This window comes from Rhinoraja longicauda, chromosome 3, assembly GCF_053455715.1.
Source record: "Rhinoraja longicauda isolate Sanriku21f chromosome 3, sRhiLon1.1, whole genome shotgun sequence".
Classification (NCBI taxonomy): Eukaryota; Metazoa; Chordata; class Chondrichthyes; order Rajiformes; family Arhynchobatidae; genus Rhinoraja; species Rhinoraja longicauda.
The window spans coordinates 48,227,443-48,246,785 of record NC_135955.1 but is presented as its reverse complement, the minus strand read 5'-3'; the positions used below and the strand labels follow the sequence as shown (position 1 = coordinate 48,246,785).

At 39.5% G+C, this 19,343-nt stretch overlaps 1 protein-coding gene across 3 annotated transcripts in view; it reads right to left on the bottom strand.

Annotated features, from left to right (window-relative positions):
- Positions 1–954: 954 nt before the first annotated feature.
- Positions 955–19,343, bottom strand: part of LOC144592392 (coiled-coil domain-containing protein 192-like) — a 49,429-nt gene continuing 31,040 nt past the window's right edge. For 2 of the 3 annotated variants that reach the window (XM_078396956.1, XM_078396957.1), the window contains 2 exons: positions 18,352–18,484; positions 955–1,710 (listed from right to left, as the gene is read on the bottom strand). In XM_078396956.1, coding sequence (XP_078253082.1) covers positions 1,328–1,710; positions 18,352–18,484 — 516 coding nt within the window. In that variant the 3' untranslated portion in view covers positions 955–1,327. The remainder of the gene's footprint in view (positions 1,711–18,351; positions 18,485–19,343) is intronic. The other variant, XM_078396958.1, reaches the window with a different exon arrangement.

Below are 19,343 nucleotides of genomic sequence, written 5' to 3'. Positions count from 1 at the left end.
GGGTAGTGGCCACTTCATGCACTTGCTTTGTGGCTAGAGCACGTAATCATGACCACTGTGTACTTGGTATGAACTACTCTTGCAGGTGCCACCTTTTGCATACAATGCTGAAATGTGATGAATATGGGAATTCTTATGTCACTGTCTCCGGTATTTTTTCTCAATCTCAGATCATGATTTTTGTTTGCCTCTGTGCAAACCGGCTTTGTACACTGCCAATTTGCTTAATTACTGTAGAATCCACACTTCAAAATGTTTCACTGAATTATTTGTAGATATGAAGTGACTTATGAAATGCTAGGAAAAATATTATGTAAATGCAATGTCATTCCATCTTGAACTCTGTAACTTTGGTGATTGACCATTAGCTAAACCCCTTACTTAAAATAAACACGTTAGATGCTTTTTTAATTTACGCTGTGGTTGAATAACTAGATAATAACTTTTAAGGAGCATCTTAAAGGAAAAAAGTGATATCGAGTTTTGGGGTTCAAAGGCCAGTCATCTTATTTTCTTGAAAATAACAGATGCAACTTAATTAGAAGCACACTATCATCACAAGCTCAATCAATGCAGCTGCCAATGTGCTCTAGAGTGGCTTAATGATTAAACTGCTGGGACATATAATGAAGCACAAACAGATTCATTAAGGAGACGCAAAATTGCAAAAGCACTGTGAATTGAGTTCTATAGTATTGCATTTGGAAAAAACAAATCATGAGGTACTCAAAATTGTATTCATGCGTCAGTAATCAAAAGGCAAGTACTAATAAGTGTAAATAAAATCTACCACAATCGTGAAACTTAAACTTCCACTATGTTTGCCCGTTTTTGTTATTTTGCAGAGTGAATCTAGACTTAGACTTTAGTATAAGTATTGATTTTTAATAGTAAGTTAAATAAAATAAAATGCATTTAATTGTTTTAATAATTATATAACATTGTGCATAAACTTTCTCTAAGGGTGATAAATAACAGGCTCCAGAATACTTTTACTACAGTTGTATTAAAAATTGGTTCTAAAATTGAATATGCATGACATGCTGAAACTTAACTGTACTATAGCTCCTAGAGCACTACAACACTAAAAGGCTAATGGGGCATTGGTTTCCTGATTTATGCAGGATGCCTTCACAACTTTGAACTAGAAATCAATTTTTGTTCATATTATTTACTTTTCCCACAATACCAGTCTCATCTGCTGTCCCGGATATCCTGCTCTGAATGGGCATCAAGAAAGCAGCAAAATTGCTCAACTGATCTTCAAATACACTGCTGTGACAGTTTCCAGTTGGTGTCTGCAACCTCTTTACATCTCGAGATGGGATTAGCCTTGTTCCTTTTGGTCATTATGAAACCTATTTAAGGTCAAGTTATCCGCTAAAAATGGCACTGCTCCTAACCTTTGATCATACTCTGTTGTGCAGGTGTTATTATTGAGTTGTGCTGGTAAATTAGGCTTCAATAATAGGTGCACTGAAGCTCCACCAGCTGGTTGAGTGAACAGTTGTGTTGCAAGTCCAGTCACCTGTCGGTCTTTCTCTTCCAAAGTCTTTTCTAGAAGAAATATCTTTTCTTGCTGCTGTGATAATTGTGTAGACAGTTCAAGGACAAGACGCATTCGACTCTCCTCTGCAATGCTAAGTCTGTGTGTTTCAGTGTCATGACTTCTGAAATCCTCTTTGTAATGTTTATTGCTGGATGTTTGCTCTGTAAAGTTAGCAGAAATAAACAAGCTGATTGTAAATATTCTCAACATGAAAAATGTTAATATTATGAACCTCTGTTGCCAATAATGATCTTTTCCCACAAACAATATGAACATATAATTTAGCCTATACTTGTCCTCAATCACAATTATATGGTTAGGTTTCAGGCACAGAGATCCATAGGCATGAGACCCTGGCTTTTAGAGCAGTATGGCACGCAATGTGAAATTGACAACTCATTCCTCTTGAGCTGGAAGTATCTGGGACACTTGCCTCCGAGTGTAATTCTTTGATGAAGCAGCAGCAAGAGAGCCTTGCAATGCAGGTTGAGGGTAGTTGATGTAGGCGGAAGGGCAGGATTGCATTGTGGTGCACGCCTAAAATGTTCAGAGAGTGGTACATGTAGTCCAGTCCGTCTCACAGACAAGACTTCCCACCATTGACTCCATCTACACTTCACACTGCTCCAGGAAAGCAGCCAACATAACCAAGACTTGTTCCATCGTGGTCATTCATTCTTTTCCCTGCTCCTGTCCAGAAAAAGGTACATAAGCTTGAAAGCATGCACCATCAGACTCAGGAACAGCTTCTTCCTTTCCATTATCAGACTTCTGAATGGTCCTTCCATTCGCACGGGTACTGTTTGATTCATCTCTATCTCATTGAGGACATTGGACTTTGTCTAAGGAACTGATGTGCTATCATTCTGAGAACTATATTCTGTACTCCGTATATTCCTCTTTTCTCTAGCTAATGTACTTCAGCTTGAACTGATTGTATTTATGTATGGTACATCTGGTTTGGAGAGCATGCAAATCAAAGCTTTTCACTGTACATGTGACCCTGTACATGTGACAATAGTAAGGCCAAACCTTTCGTTCAAACTTTCCTCGTTGATGGTTCAGATCTTGACCTTAGATTGATTGACAAGTTGGCCCCGGCTCTCCCAGATGTCACGAGGTGCATCCAGTTGTACCAGATGTGGCTAATGATAATACTAAGGTAAGAAATGGGACTACTGCCAATTGGAGCACATTTCCATTCCTGTACAGCCAACCATGAAAAGGTAATGAAGCTAAGGTTGGAGTTTCTGAAGTTCTTTCTCCTACCTTTCCCCAAACCTTTGGAAGAAATTCAGCAGCATAACTGGGCTTTCCAGCTTTTTACTAGTTTCCCTGCCGCCACCACCACCCCCCCTCCTGACCCCGTCCATGTGTACAGTATCACAATTAGCCTTGCACAGTCGGTATCTTATGCCTTGATTGCCAGGGAAGACAATTATTTACTTTGATACTATTATGATAATATAGAATAAGTGGAAATTGGGTTCGTAGGTGTACTGATTGCCCCACCAATGTGCAATCATTACATACATGTGCTATTCAAGACAACTCCAGATAACTGAAGTCCATGATGTTCCCATCTTCCTACGGTCTAACATACCTCATCTTTTCTTATATCTTATGTCCTTGCAGAGATGTCCATGCAGGGTTCCCCAGAGAGATGAAAATCTCCTTAAAATCTGGCTGGTGACACTTGTGAAGCCCCCAGCTAATAAGATTTTGGGGGTATTTACATGGCATGCAGCAAAATATCCCACCAAATCGAGAGGCAGGCTTGTCATTTTCTGATGCTTGCATTCAGTAAGCAACAAATGTGAAGCTTGCAATGTGCCTACCAATAGTCAAACTGTGTTGTGCATGTTACCGCCAAGGCCATTCAGCCTAATTGGTAGGAAACATGGATGCTATGGCTAGGTTGAAATTGCTCTAACAAAGAAAATGTAATCCCTGCCCCCTGCTCCAAGTATGTGAAAAGTTAAAATTTAGCCGAGGGTATCAGCCGCTCTGTATCCGAGCAACACATTACATCAAATGTCCGCAGATCAATGTTAAACCACAGATTAAATGTGTGATGGCACACGGAGGGAAGCAAAATAACTAAATTTGTTTCCATTGCAGTAAAAAGGAACAGGTGTGACAATGTGAGGTAAAATCAGTTCATGGCAATGATTCAAGAATCTAATTGTAAGGAAGTGGCACAGATAATTCGAGCAATTATGGGTAAATGTTCAGTGATGCAGTGACATTCTTATTCTAGTCATACCCTATGAATAGACAATTGTCAGGGTTTTTTCATCCAAAAGAAGTTTCATTGATGGTTTACTTCTTGTTGGTATAACTGGGTTTATTTTCATTAACTGCTAGACACAACTTGCGTTTGGGTTCAAGGGTGCTTTGTAGAGGTTTTAAATTATAAAGCAGTTTTATTTAAATAGTTTCTCTCACATCTTGCCAAAATACTTCCAGAAAGTATTTATGCAATCGTTGTTACATCAGGAATTATGGCACCTAATTTGAACTCCGTGAGATCCCCCAGTTTCCAAAGAGGAAATTAACAGATGTTCTGTTTTGTGGTGTTGCTTCAAGGATAAATATTAGCTAAGACACCAGGGGAACTTCCTTGTTTTTCTTTTAATGATACCTAGGGACATTTTTACATTCAACTGAGAGAGCAGATGTGGCCTCACATCCTAAGATATTGCTCTGGAGCACTTACCTAAATTATTTAATTCCTGAACTTCTGAGCCAAGAGTGTTCCCACTAAACCAGGCAGACACTGCAACCTTGTCCATGTTGTAAAGCATATAACAAAACATTAAGAGTGATGCTTTTTTCAGTAAATAATGTGACTCAGTTTTATCAGCAGATTTCTACTTTCCAATTTGGATTCTCCGATTTAATGCATTGCATTAAGTCAAATTGATTCTCATCCAGTCTGTTAATATAAAAACAGAAACTGCAGGTCAGGCAGCATCAGCAGGAAGAGAAACAGAGTTATGCTTCAGGTTGAAGACTCTTCATTAGAACTGGGAAGGAGACAAGAGAAGCTGGCTAATCCAGTTCTGATGAACAGCTTTCAATAGACAATAGGTGCAGGAGTAGGCCATTCGGCCCACTGAGCCAGCACCGCCATTCAATGTGATCATGGCTGAGCATTCACAATCAGTACCCCGTTCCTGCCTTCTCCCCATGCCCTCTGACTCCGCTATCTTTAGCAGCTCTATCTAGCTCTCTCTTGAAAGCATCCAGAGAATTGGCCTCCACTGCCTTCCGAGGCAGAGAATTCCACAGATTTACAACTCTCTGACTGAAAACGTTTTTCCTCATCTCCGTTCTAAATGGCCTACCCCTTATTCTTAAACTGTGGCCCCTGGTTCTGGACTCCCCCAACATTGGGAACATGTTTCCTGCTTCTAACGTGTCCAATCCCTTAATAATCTTAAGTTTCAATAAGATCCCCTCTCATCCTTCTAAATTCCAGGGTATACAAGCCTAGTCGCTCCAGTCTTTTAACATACGACAGTCCCGCCATTCCGGGAATTAACCTAGTGAACCTACACTGTACGCCCTCAATAGCAAGAATATCCTTCCTCAAATTTGGAGACCAAAACTGCACACAGTACTCCAGGTGCGGTCTCACTAGGGCCCTGTACAACTGCAGAAGGACCTCTTAGCTCCTATACTCAACTCCTCTCGTCATAAAGGCCAACATGCATTAGCTTTCTTCACTGCCTGCATGCTAACTTTAAGTGACTGATGAACAAGGACACCAAGATCTCTTTGTACATCCCCATTTCTTAACTTGACACCACTCAGATAATAATCTGTTTTCCTGTTCTTACCACCAAAGTGGATAACCTCACATTTATCCACATTAAACTGCATCTGCCATGCATCTGCCCACTCACACAACCTGTCCAAGTCACCCTGCATCCTCATAGCATCCTCCTCACAGTTCACACTGCCACCCAGCTTTGTGTCATCCGCAAATTTGCTAATGTTACTTTTAATCCCTTCATCTGTCATTAACGTATATTGTAAATAGCTGCGGTCCCAGCACCAAGCCTTGCGGTACCCCACTAGTCACGCCTGCCATTCTGAAAGGGACCCGTTAATCCCTACTCTGTTTCCTGTCTGCCAACCAATTTTCTATCCATGTCAGTACCCTACCCCCAATACCATGTGCTCTAATCTTGCCCACTAATCTCCTATGTGGGACCTTATCAAAGGCTTTCTGAAAGTCCAGGTACACTACATCCATTGGCTCTCCCATGTCCATTTTCCTAGTTACATCCTCAAAAAATTCCAGAAGATTAGTCAAGCATGATTTCCCCTTTGTAAATCCATGCTGACTCGGAACAATCCTGTTACTGCTATCCAAATGTTCTGCAATTTTTTCTTTTATAATTGACTCCAGCATCTTCCCCACCACTGATGTCAGGCTAACTAGTCTATAATTTCCCGTTTTCTCTCTCCCTCCTTTCTTAAAAAATGGGATAACATTAGCTACCCTCCAATCCACAGGAACTGATCCTGAATCTATAGAACATTGGAAAATGATCATCAATGCGTCCACGATTTCTAGAGCCACTTCCTTAAGTACCCTGGGATGCAGACCATCAGGCCCTGGGGATTTATCAGCCTTCAGTCCCATCAATCTACCCAACACCATTTCCTGCCTAATGTGAATTTCCTTCAGTTCCTCCGTCACCCTATGACCTCTGTCCACTAGTACATCTGGGAGATTGTTGGTGTCTTCCTTAGTGAAGACAGATCCAATGTACCTGTTCAACTCGTCTGCCATTTCCTTGTTCCGTATAATAAATCTGAAACGTTAACTCTGAAACGTTTCAACCTGAAATGTTAACGCTGTTTCTATCCCACAGATGTTGCTTGACCTGATGAATGTTTTCCAGAATTCATTTTTTTCTTTACTTTAGAATTTCAGCATCAGCTGGTATATTTTTACTACCCAAAATTTGATCTTCTGAAATAGTGAGAGGTTTTGAGAGAAATGATAATGTACAATAATATCCAGGTCAAAGATCACAGTGTGATATGCGTTTTTACAACAGGGGACATAGCATCTCAACATGACACAAGAAAATGTGAAACTCAGTCAGTATTGAGGGCCAATGCAAAAGTAAAAGTGCAATTCATATATTTTTGACAACCACTTCACATTCCACCTACAGTATGAACAATGTCCTTCCCCACAACTGTACTCCATTGCTTCAATGCAGCCCATCACAAAAGTATATCACTAAATGTCAATGCATTCAACCATCTCTTGCAAAGCAAAATAAAAATCCAATCAACTGTGATGCAGGTGGCCAGGATGAGCAGTGAGCTGTAGTTGAAAGAGGTGGGCTATGGTTCACCCAGAATGGGTTTCAAGCTTCAGCATACTATTACTCTGAATCTGCAAGGTCAGTTGGATAAAGGCAATATTAGAATGACACTTGACAGAGGTACCGTGGAGTACTTTTATTCTTACTTATTCATTTTTCAGGATCTGTCTATTGTTGGACAGGCCAAGGTTTAATTCCCATCCCTTACACTCCTTGAAAAGCTAGTGATGAGCTGCCTGCTTCAACTGCCATGGTTCATCTGATTTAAGGTACCGCCACCGAAACTTACAGGTTTGGAAGGTGCAGTTGGAGTACCCTGGACAAGTAACCACTGGACATTTTGTATATGGTACACTCTGCAGCAATTCTGCATCAATAATGAAGGGAATTAATATTCATAGAGGATGAGGCATGAATCAAAAGAGTTGTTTGTCCTGTTTAGTGTTGAGTTTCTTGAGAGTTGTTGGAGCTACATTCATCATGCAAATGTTTCAATGTAGTACGACTGCTACATGTGAGCGGTTTGCTATGTCATTTCAAAGTCAACCATAGGAGTTGGGTCTGGAGTCACCTGAAGTGGAGATCTGAGAGGCTTGCAAACATTCCCCTCGGCGGCATTAGCGAGTCAGATTAGTTTTAATTCTCATTGTTGGTGCTTTTCAAATTTCCAGATTATTAACAGGTTAAATGGTGAGATTTGAACACAGGTCTCCAGATGGTCAGTCAAAGTTTCTAGATTACTTGAGCAGCAATTTAACTAATGCACCACTGTTTCCCAAGGTCGATATGGACAACTGCATGTCCACTGCAGAGCCTGGAGGAGGACTCCTCCAGTAAATAAAGCTAAGTGTAAAGGCAAGTCACTAGCCTATTATGGTAATAGCCTCTAGAGACCCCTTTAAGGAATGCTGGTTACAATCCATAAAATACAGCAAAACAGGCCATTATCAACTTTACCCAATGCCCATAAGTTTATTTGAAAGATCTCTTATTAACAAATTCAGAAGGAGTAAATATGTGTTTTAAGCAACTATCAAAAAATCAGCCACGATGAGGTATACCTGGGAGGTACAGACATCCACCAAGCATCCCTGGAGCACAGGAGGAATTTTCAGAAAATTAAATCCCTCCCCACCAGTTTGTGCCAAGAAAACAGATGCAATGAAGACTAATATCTGTTTCTGCAATTTGATGAGCTATGCCTGGAAATGTGCTTACAAGATATGGATCTGATACTTCTAAATATATATACAGATCTAACTATTCATTTGAATTATTATAAATCATTGTCTAATGGCTGCATAAAACATGGCATGGAATAAATCCACTGAGAAAGGATCCATAGGTAGTTTCCAACAAGGATGTTCCTTCCACTGTATAACCACCTTTACACTAGTAGTGAGGACATTCTGCAAAGAAAGTAGTATAATTTATCAGATTTTTTGAGGAGATGACGAAGGTGATTGATGAGGGTAGGGCGGTGGATGTTCTCTACATGGATTTGATTAAGTCCGATTGGTCGGCTGATCCAGAAGATTAAGATGCATGGGGTTAATAGTGAATTTGGTCATATGGGTTCAGAACTGGCTTATTGATAGAAGACAGAGGGTTCTGGTGGAAGGATAATTTTTAGCCAGGAAGTCTATGACCAGTGGAATTCCGTAGGAATCTGTGCTGGGGCCGCTGCTGTTTTTGATGTATATAAATGACTTGGACATAAACAGACAGGCTGGTTAGTAAATATTGCAGATGTCTCCAAGATTACTGAGGTCACTAACAGTGAGAAGGCTGTAGAAATATAGAAATCCAGAAATGGGCAGAGAAGTGGCAGTTAGAGTTTATTCTGAGCAAGTCTGAGGTGTTTGGGAGATCAAATGTAAGGGAAAAGTATGCAATTAATGGCATGACCCTTAACAGAATCGATGGACTGAAGGATCTTGGCATCCAAGTCTGCACAGTGGCGCAGCAATAGTGTTGCTGCTTCATAGCATCAGAGATCCAGGTTTGTTCCTGACTACAGGTGCTGTCTGTACAGAGTTTGTAGGTTATCTCTATGACATGGATTACTTTCTCTGGAATACTGGAGTATGTGGTGAGAACGCATAGAAGTATATAAAATTATGAGAGGATTAGTTATGGTAGATAGTCAAAATCTTTTTCCTGGGATGGAAAAATTAAATATTGAAGGTCATATCGTTAAGGTGATAGGGGCAAAGTTTAAAGAAGATGTGTGGGGGCAAGTTTTTTTTACAGAGTAAGCCTGGGGTTGCGGTTAAAGCTGATATATTAGCATTTTTAAGAGGCATAGTCAAAAAAGTTTGGATATGCAAGGAATGGAAGGATATTGATCACGTGCAAGTTTATTAAGTGATGATCTTGGTATCATGTTTAGCACAGACATTGTGGGCCGATGGTCCTTCATGTGCTGTTCTGTTACAAATTCCCAAATCACGGATGACATTGAATTCCACCTGCAATAGCCAGGCAGAAATGTGGATGAGATATTCTACTAGAATTCAGTAATAGTTCAAATCTGCAACCCGACTCGATGTCAATAAAATTAAACGTAAACCAAAGGCTTGAAAGAAAATCTAAAAAATTTAAAATTGTAGAATGTTGTGAACAAAGGGTGGGGTCAGGAGATTACTCAAGATAAGTCAAAATAAAGCCATAACAAAACATTGTTTTCATTTATCTTATGGTTTTTGTTACACTTAATTACTTTAATTTAGAATAAAATCTCTATGTCTTCATTTTGTGGAACATTTGTTGAAAAAAACAATGTGAAAAATACTGCTCTGTAATCACATCGGAGTTCGCTAACTGGCAGAATGCCATTTATAGTAGCGGTTTCCATGACCAATGCCAATGCTAGTCTTAAATTAGAAAAAAATAGAAAGAATCCACAGACCACAAAACATCATATGCAGACACAGACAATCACGGGATGCCTTTTGCTGCCCAGTCACACAAAAAAAGCTGTAGAACTGATTCTCGCACTGTTCATGAAATTGCATTCACTTTTGAACACTTTTGAATTCATTTTTGTAAGAATACAGCCAACTCTGGATACTGCAAATCAAACAGTAGCAACAAATTATCTTCGAAAGCACAGCGTCGCTGTCTGTTTGGGAATTTCTGATCACAGTGGGTAGCTTGTCATTTCTGGAAAATTTAATCAAAGGGAATTCAAATAAACATGGTTTACTTTTATATTCAAGGATGTGAGAAGACCATGCTCATCCAGAGATTGATTACATTCAGCACTGTTTAAAAGCAGCAGAACCAATGTAAAACACAGAGTGTAAAAAATGAGATGCAAATGCATCCCATGATTGTCTGTCTCTGCTGTTTTAATGTATCAATGAGCAATTTTGCTGTGCGGGTGTTTATAGTCGCTGTTGACACTGGTGAATCTTTTAGGATTCACCTCATGCTTTTTCTACTGTTTGGAATCTGCTTATTGTTTTATTTGATTCAGTCACTCATTATGTTTTGGTTTGTTTACTTTGTAATTTAGTCAGTCTTCCAGTTTTGGATTTCCAAAAGGTAGTCTGAGTCAAAGATTCCACAAATGGAGAAATCAACATGACCTCGTTAGGGCTTTTACTTCAAGACATGTTCAAGACATGCTAACTGCTGTGTTTTAGTGGAAGAATAGCATTCATTGCACTATTCCACCTGGATTCAACGGAAAAAATGTAGGCAATCCCACTCCATAAAAATAATGCATTCAGAAGAAAAATACTCTGCAAACAAAACCATAAAGAATACCAATGTTCTGTTAAACGTAACTCAACCGTCCGTTTTTCTGATAGATTATCAACCTAAAATGCAAACTGTTTGTGTCCACAGATGGTGCATGACCTGTTTTCAAGATCTCCATCATCTCCCCCTTTTAATTCAAGTTTCCATCATCTGCAGTTTTTGTTTTTTGATTACTTCAGCCATCTACAGGCACACTTTAAAAGAATCGTTCACTTGCCCGCCCAAAGAGAAAAAACATGACTCTTACCAGCACTCACTATTTGCTATAATTGGAAAGACAAGCAAAAATAAGTGGATGTTTATTTTCATCATGTTCTTAATTAATTTCTAGCACTTCAAAATGTTTACAAGTAAAATTACTTTTATTTTCTTCCATTTTTAAGGTTTTCGTCATTTAACCAAAGTGCACTTTTTTTAAATGACTCTGATCATCATAGTTTAAAGGCCTTTGACAGCAAAGACTTGTCAAAATACCATTAGAGCCGTCCCAGAGTGGAGTTTCAGGATACAGCACTTGAAACCTTCATTGGGTGACTGTGGTTCCCAGGGTTTGAGGCCCAGAGGAACCACTGAGGAATGGAACCCGTACAAAATGTGCTGGTGGCAACAGGAGGCCAGTGCAATTCATATCATGTGTGTGTGGGGATGGGTTTCCTGCATTAACATGGGAAATCAATGCTGCCTTTGCTTTTTTCTTAACGTGTCCATACATTCTAGGAAGTACTGCTTTCAACAAGAGCCCTTAATTGAAAGAATAATCACTTGCTCTAACGTTAAATGTTGCATTGGTTTTGGAGGTGATTTGCTCATGACATTAATTGCACAGTTGAATTTAAAATCATGAACTTTTATAAATTTAAGGGATATGGCAAAATTAGCAACTTCTTGACAATACCAGCAAGGAAAAGTAACATCAACTTTAGCAGGAAGAAGTAAAAAGGACATTAACATATGCTGGGAACCCAGATGGAAGGTAGTGTTCTTGTACGAATTCTTATTCAGAACTAACATATTTTTCCTCTGGATCAATGAACATATAGGACTTACAGTAAGCTAACCACCCAACATTTGAAATTTTGAAAAACACAGTGAACAATTCAGGTCAATGACTCTTCATCAAAAATCTTAAAATTCTTCAAAATGCTGACCAACCTGCTGAGTATTTCCAGTGTTTTCTGTTTTATTTCAGATTTCTAGCATCTGCAATATTTTGCTACTGAATCAAAGCAGGTATCAAAAACTAAAGCATTTTCATCTCCAACTGAAAAAAATGGATGGGACTTTTTCCCATCACTATATGACAAGGAAAAGACCAGTGAGACAAATGTAAGAAAATAACTGCAGATGCAGGTACAAATCGAAGGTATCTATTGCACAAAATGCTGGAGTAACTCAGCAGGTCAGGCAGCATCTCGGGAGAGGAGACAAATGTGGTCTCTTACAGAAAGAGATGGGAACATTTATATCGAGGAATAAGGAAATGGCAGCGTAATTAAACAACTACATTGTGTCTGTCTTCATAGAAGTAGTCAGCAAAAAATTGTGAATCTAATATTTAAGATAGGAGGAAGGTAGAAAATGGGGAATTACCGACCGATCTTTTAGTCGAACGTCAGTCATAGGGAAAATGTTGGAATCTATAATAAAGCATGCTATAACAAAACATGTTATAGCATGCTTTATTATAGATTCCAACATTGAAAAGGATAGGATTAAGTAGCATCAGCAAGGATTTATAAAAATATAACTAGTTTTGAATAATTTGTTGGAATTTTCGAGCATGAATTGAGTAGAATATATAAGGAGGTTGGTGTATTTTGACTTTTGAAAGGCCTTTGGTAAGTTTCCACAGAAGCATTGGTCACCAAGGTTAGATCACATAGCATTGAGAGTATAATACTGGCTCCGATTGCGAATTAGTTGTTCGACAAGATACATCGAATCAATAGAGTTTTCTGAGGTTTTCAGGTTGTGACTAGTGTGGTCCTGCAGAGATTGAAGCTCATGTTATTCAGAATCAATATCAAGGATTTGGCCAAGGAAACAAAATATTAGATGTCCAAGTTTGCTAATGAAATTAAACTAGGTGGAATTGTAAAGGAAGAGGAGGATGTAATGAAGCCTCATGGGAAAATAAACAAATGAGTGAGTGGGCCAGAAGATGGCAGGGGCAATATAACATGGAAAAATGTTATAGACAATATACAATAGGTGCAGGAGTAGGCCAGTAGGCCATTCGGCCCATGGAGTTATTACTTGAGTGCACTAAATAGAGAAGTGTAATCTTTTAAGTTATAAAATATTGGGTAATATTGAGATTCAAAGCAATCTAGGCATTCTTTTATATGTCACTGAAAGTGACATGCAAGTTCAATAAGTGATTAGAATGGTATATAGCATGTTGATCTTTATTATGAGATTATTTGAAAAAATGAGTAAAAATGTTTTTACTGTGTTTATATTAAGCCTTGGAAAGAAAGGTTTGAAAAATTATAAATAGTTATGGTTTACTTAATTTTAAAAAGGATATACTCCAAGACTGTATTCTCTAGAGTTTCGAAGAATGAGGAGAGATCTCACTGTAGTGAACAAAATTCTTAAAGAGTGCAACAGGATAGATGGACAAGGGTTGTTTCTTCTCCTCGAGGAGTCTGGAAAAAAGGGCACAGTTTGAGAATAAGGGATGGGCCATTTGGAATCGAGACAAAAATAAATCTCTTCACACAGATGTTGGTGGATCTTTGGAATTTGCCACCCCGGAGGTCTTTGGAAACTTAGTTAGTGAGTTCATTTAAACTTACTGGATATTAATGGAAGAAAGAAACATTGATATAATGCAGGAAAGTGGCATTGAGATAGGTCAGCCATCAGCTTAAAAAATAGTGGAGCAGGCTTGAAAGGTCAAATAGCTTACTCCTGCTCCTATACCTTATGTTTTACGTTGGATGTAGTTGACATTAGAAAATTGGCAAAGTCCCACCACATTTGCAGCAGTGCCTGAAGGAAGATAATATCCCAGCAATGAATTCCTATATCATGACTGATAATAAAAATAGCGTGAATAATCTTTTAATTGTGTATACAATAGATTTATCGATATTGTTGTTTACTACCTAATTTTGTTCCCACTAATTCCCCAATATAGTCTCTGAAGAAATACCGTCTCCTTATCAAAATCTAAGATCTCAAATATCAATACCCGAGTTGAAAGATGAATGAAGATTTTGAATTTCCAATTGCAGTTTACTATTGGGGGGAAAAAACTTACAGGGCAAGTAAAAGTGAGTTATACCTCTTTTTATTATAGTGATTTTTGAAATAGCATCAGCAGTCAGGAAAATGTATTTCTCAGACTAAGACAAAATGTTGAACAGAATTTGGCTTCCATTATGTGAGATATAATGTTTAGAGGACCTAATAGAGAGCAACTTTGACACATATTTATGTTCAGCCAGATTGCCACTGTTTGTAGTCTGTTTATTTAAGTTCTGACATATTATTGAAATGCCGATAATATAATTTCAATGTGAATAAAGTCTGCTTATTTTACTCTGAAGAATTTTCAAGTCCGCATCTTAAAAGCAATTGACATGCATAGGGTTAATAGATACTGAACTACAGATAGAATTAAGCTGAGATGTTTAATACAAACAATCCGTGGATAATCTTAGTACCATTTCTGATAGTTTTTTTTCATTTCTTTTGAATTTTCTTCTCTCTGTTCTTCGAAGATTCTCACAATCTTTTATGGGAATTGCTGAGAGTCATATTTGTTTCCCACGACAACCATCAGGGCTACTGGTGGGTTTCCATGCAGGAAACTCCCTTTACTGCCTTTGTGTGGTAACCCATGCTAAACCAGAAGTGAATTGTTTCCATTTGCTGCTGCCCTCACCCCTGACAGTGTTTATCTCTTAACTTTTTTAGACAGCTGATGGAGTCAAAGGTTTCTATTCCCATGACGTACTCGTAATCAGACTGCATCTGACTTGTCTCTGTATTACAAGACAAGCTTTCCTCAAACAATGCTGTATTTTCTGTGATTTTGTACAATATCATGTGTCCCAGTATGATTCAAGAGTAAGTATTCTCTGCCTGGCAAAGGTTACACTATGCATATCTGCAAACTTATGATAGAAACATAGGAAAAAAATAGGTGCAGGAGTAGGACATTCGGCCCTTTGAGCCGCCATTCAATATGATCATGGCTGATCATCTAAAATCAGTACCCGTTCCTGCTTTTTCCCCATATCCCTTGATTCCTTTGGCCCTCAGACCTAAATCTAACTCTCTCTTGAAAACATCCAGTGGATTTGCCTCCACTACCTTCTGTGGCAGAGAATTCCACAGATTCACAACTCTCTGAGTCAAATGTTTTTTCCTCATCTCAGTCCTAAATGGCCTACACCTTATTCTTAAACTGTGACCCCTGGTTCTGGACTCCCTCAACATTGGGAAATTTATTCCCGCATCTAGCCTGTCCAATCCTTTAAGAATTTTATGTTTCTGTAAGATCCCCTCTCATCTTTCTAAATTCCAGTGAATACAAGCCCAGTTGACCCATTCTTTCATCATGTCAGTCCCACCATCCTGGGAATTAACCGAGTGAACCTACGCTGCACTCCCTCAATAGCAATAATGTCCTTCCTCAAATTAGGAGACCAAAATTGCACACAATACTCCAGGTGTGGTCTCACCAGGGCCCTGTACAACTGCAGTAGGACCTCCTTGCTCAACTCAAATCCTCTCGCTATGAAGGCCAACATAACATTAGCTTTCTTCACTGCCTGCTGTGCTGCATGCTTACTTTCAGTGGCTGATGTACAAGTACACCCAGGTCTCGTTGCACCTCCCCTTTTCCTAATCCGACACCATTCAGATAATAATCTGCCTTCCTGTTCTTGCCACCAAAGTGGATAACCTCACATTTATCCACATTATACAGCATCTGCCCACTCACCCAACCTGTCCAAGTCACCCTGCAGCCTCATAGCATCCGCATTGCAGTTCACGCTGCCACCCAGCTTTGTGTCATCCGCAAACTTGGAGATGTCACATTTAATTCCCTTGTCTAAATCGTTAATGTATATTGTAAATAACTGGTGTCCCAGCACTGAGCCTTGCGTCACCCCACTAGTCACTGTATGATCTTGCATGGAGTGTTGTCACCCCTGGCCTCTATTTACTAAAAAGACATGGAGAGCAGCAACTAGGATATCTTGAGCTAACAAGCAGCACTACATGGTAACAAACTAACAATCACAATAACCACCATTAGCTCTACTCGGTCCAGTGCTGCCATCTTCTGGCTGTGCAAATATGGTTCAGTGAACAAGTCAACAGTGGCCTGGAGCTCGGCCTTTATGGGTTTGCGAGTGCAAGCTTCGTCTGCATAGTGTGACTCAACGACTGAGGTTCAGATAACCTTGGTTGCTGAAAGCCGAACAGATTCCATTAGGTCTGAAGATTAAATCCAGTCCTGCGGTATACACAAAATGCTGGAGTAACTCAGCGGGGCAAGCAGCACCTCTGGAGAGAAGAAGTGGGTGACATTTTGGGTCGAGACCCTTCTTCAGACAGCCTGAAGAAGGGTCGAGACCTAAAATGTCACCCATTTCTCTCCAGAGATGCTGCTTGTCCCGCTGAGTTACTCCAGCATTTTGTATCAACCTTCGATTTAAACCAGCATATCATATCATATATATACAGCCGGAAACAGGCCTTTTCGGCCCACCAAGTCCGTGCCGCCCAGCGATCCCCGCACATTAACACTATCCTACACCCACTAGGGACAATTTTTACCTTTACCCAGCCAATTAACCTGCATCTGGAGTTCTTTCCTACACATTATGTCCAGTCCTGCACTGGGTTGGTTGGTTGGAGCAATCTACAGCACTGCAGTGAGAAAGTTCGCGATGACATCACCTTGTTTGAACCATGCCTTCACTGAGATGGGTTTGGACTATGGATAATATGCCATCATAAAGCACAAGTAAAAGGCAGACAAATTTCTGTGAGGAGCCAAATTTGAGGAGAATGCTTAAAGTCTGTTCCTGTTAATGAACCCAATGGCTTAGTGAGGTTGAAAATGAGGTATGCTTTTATAGTAATTGGTAGTACCTCTTGCACTTCTCCTGGGATTCTACACAGTGAAGCTCATGTCTGCTATGCTTCTAGCTGGATTGAATCCACACAGAGATTGAGGGAGCAGACCTTCAGCCACTGGTAGGAGGTGGTTAAGGAGGACCCCAGTGACTAATTTTTCTGTGATAAACAGCAGAGAAGAAAGAGCGCTCTGTGGTTAACTGTATTCTGACCCGTCTCCCTTCCTGAAGATGACCGAGATCCCCTGGTACATTCTTGTCTTCACAGATTTTGATAGTCTGATTGTGAATTTGTTACTCTTCACAAGAGTAAGGAGCAGCTCTTCACTGCTGAGTTTTAGAGCTTCAGTGGGGTTACAGCCAGTTTCCCAGATTACCTTTTTGAAAAGATGTGGCTTTTGGGTGATTTGTCAGTTATTAGTGAGGAAGGGCTCCACTAAAAGGTTGCTGTGGAGTCAAGGACACAAACATTTACTTGTTCACTGAAGCAAATGCGAGGAAGGATCTGCCACTCAACGTCTTTTAGCCACTTTTCTCTACTGCATAGAACACTACCCTCTGGTAATAAAGGTTCACAAAGAGACCATGAGAAAGGAAGAGTCACTTCTCATAACTCGGCAGCAACTCTCAGCAGAGGCAGACATCGATGTTGGTAGATCTTTTGGTTGATTGAGAAAAGGATGTCTGAAGATCAAGGCTTTGATGTGGCACAAAACTCAGTAAGCTAGGCAGCAGTGATCCCTGTCCTACCATGTTTCTGAAACATAAATACTACTGACAGTTTCTGAAAAATTCACTGGTTAGGATAAATGAATGAATATCAGAAGATCGACCCGAAAAGTCACCCATTCCTTCTCTCCAGAGATGCTGCCTGGCCCGCTGAATTACTCCAGCTTTTTGTGGCTATCTTTGGTTTAAACCAGCATCTGCCGTTCCTTCCTGCACATAAATCAATATCAGCATCCTTGCTCGTGCCAAGTCTCAGCACAGCACAGAACCTTTAACTGCATTCAGTTGGTTCCATTGGACAAACCACACCACTCATATATCCAATATCAAACTTCCAAAACAGACACTCTATTCCAAAAACTGTCACACAAGGAGATAACCAGGCAGACAGAGAAAAGATTCATGGACATGCTCAAAGCATTGAAAAATGCACAATATAGGAGGATGATCTGTAGGAATATCAAGTCTCAAATGTCAGTAGCACATCGAGGCTCTGCCTAATTGGTGGAAGAAACGAACGACCTCACAAACTATATATAAGAAAATAACTGCAGATGCTGGTACAAATCGATTTATTCACAAAATGCTGACCTGCTGAGTTACTCCAGCATTTTGTGAATAAATCGACCTCACAAACTACCCACTTACCCACTCCATTATGTCCCATCTAAAGCCTGATGATGCCACATTGGCCTCATCTGTCACCACAGAACCCTCAAAATCAGAGTTTCCTTTGTAGGGCCAAGTATCTGAATTCTATTAGACAGATGATGGATGTAGAGCTCCATGTGTATCAATAAACAGTGATTTTATATTCATGCAATAAGGCTGTTTTTGGCACACTGACCCTTGATGATTTGAATGTCGTTCTCCAATGCTTGTATTCTCTCTTTTGCATCGATGACACTTATTGCGGAATCTTGCTTGACTTGAGCCATCTGAACATGCAACTTTTTTGTGGTTCTTTTGTGCTTCTGTTTCTTGAATAAAATTAATATACGAATCATTATATATAAATCACATAACAGGATGAACAAGTATTATAACATTAATCCCTCTAATTTACACTAAGCTTAATTATTTGAAGTGATGGATGTTATGTAGGCAAACATACCAACCATTCTATGTACAGTAAGGGCCCACAAATAGTCATAAGATAGATGAGCAATTAATGTGTTTTGGTGATGCTCATTGACAAATATTTCATATTTTATATATTCATATTTCAGATACAGCGCGGAAACAGGCCTTTTCGGCCCACCAAGTCCGCACCGCCCAGCGATCCCCGCACATTAACACTATCTTACACACACTAGGGACAATTTTTACATTTACCCAGTCAATTAACCAAAATACTGAAAGTACTCTCTATCATTTTTCAAAAGTTATCCTAAGATTTTTTTAAAATCCAACAAAACAGGCAGATTTTTTAGCAATAGGATGGCATCACCAACCGTATATTTCATTATCACTACTATTTCGAAGTTTATGTACTGATGCCAAAATGGATCATTTTAAACTCACCCATTGGTAATTATCTGATTGATTAGATCCATTGTTCATTTTATAGCATGTAGCATATTGTTCTGCTGGAGCAAAATTGGCCAGATTGGGTGTTGCCTAAAATAGGCAGTGATCATCACATCAGTTTCTCTCCAAGTACTTTTAGGATCTGCTACAGTGCATTTTGAATCCACATTTAAATATCACCAGGTAGACTCAAAATGCTGGAGTAACTCAGCGGGACAGCCAGCATCTCTGGGGAGAAGGAATGGGTCACCAACTCAGCTAAAAGAATGCTTAGTGCACTTTATTCTCATTCGCCGTTTAGTTTTCAAA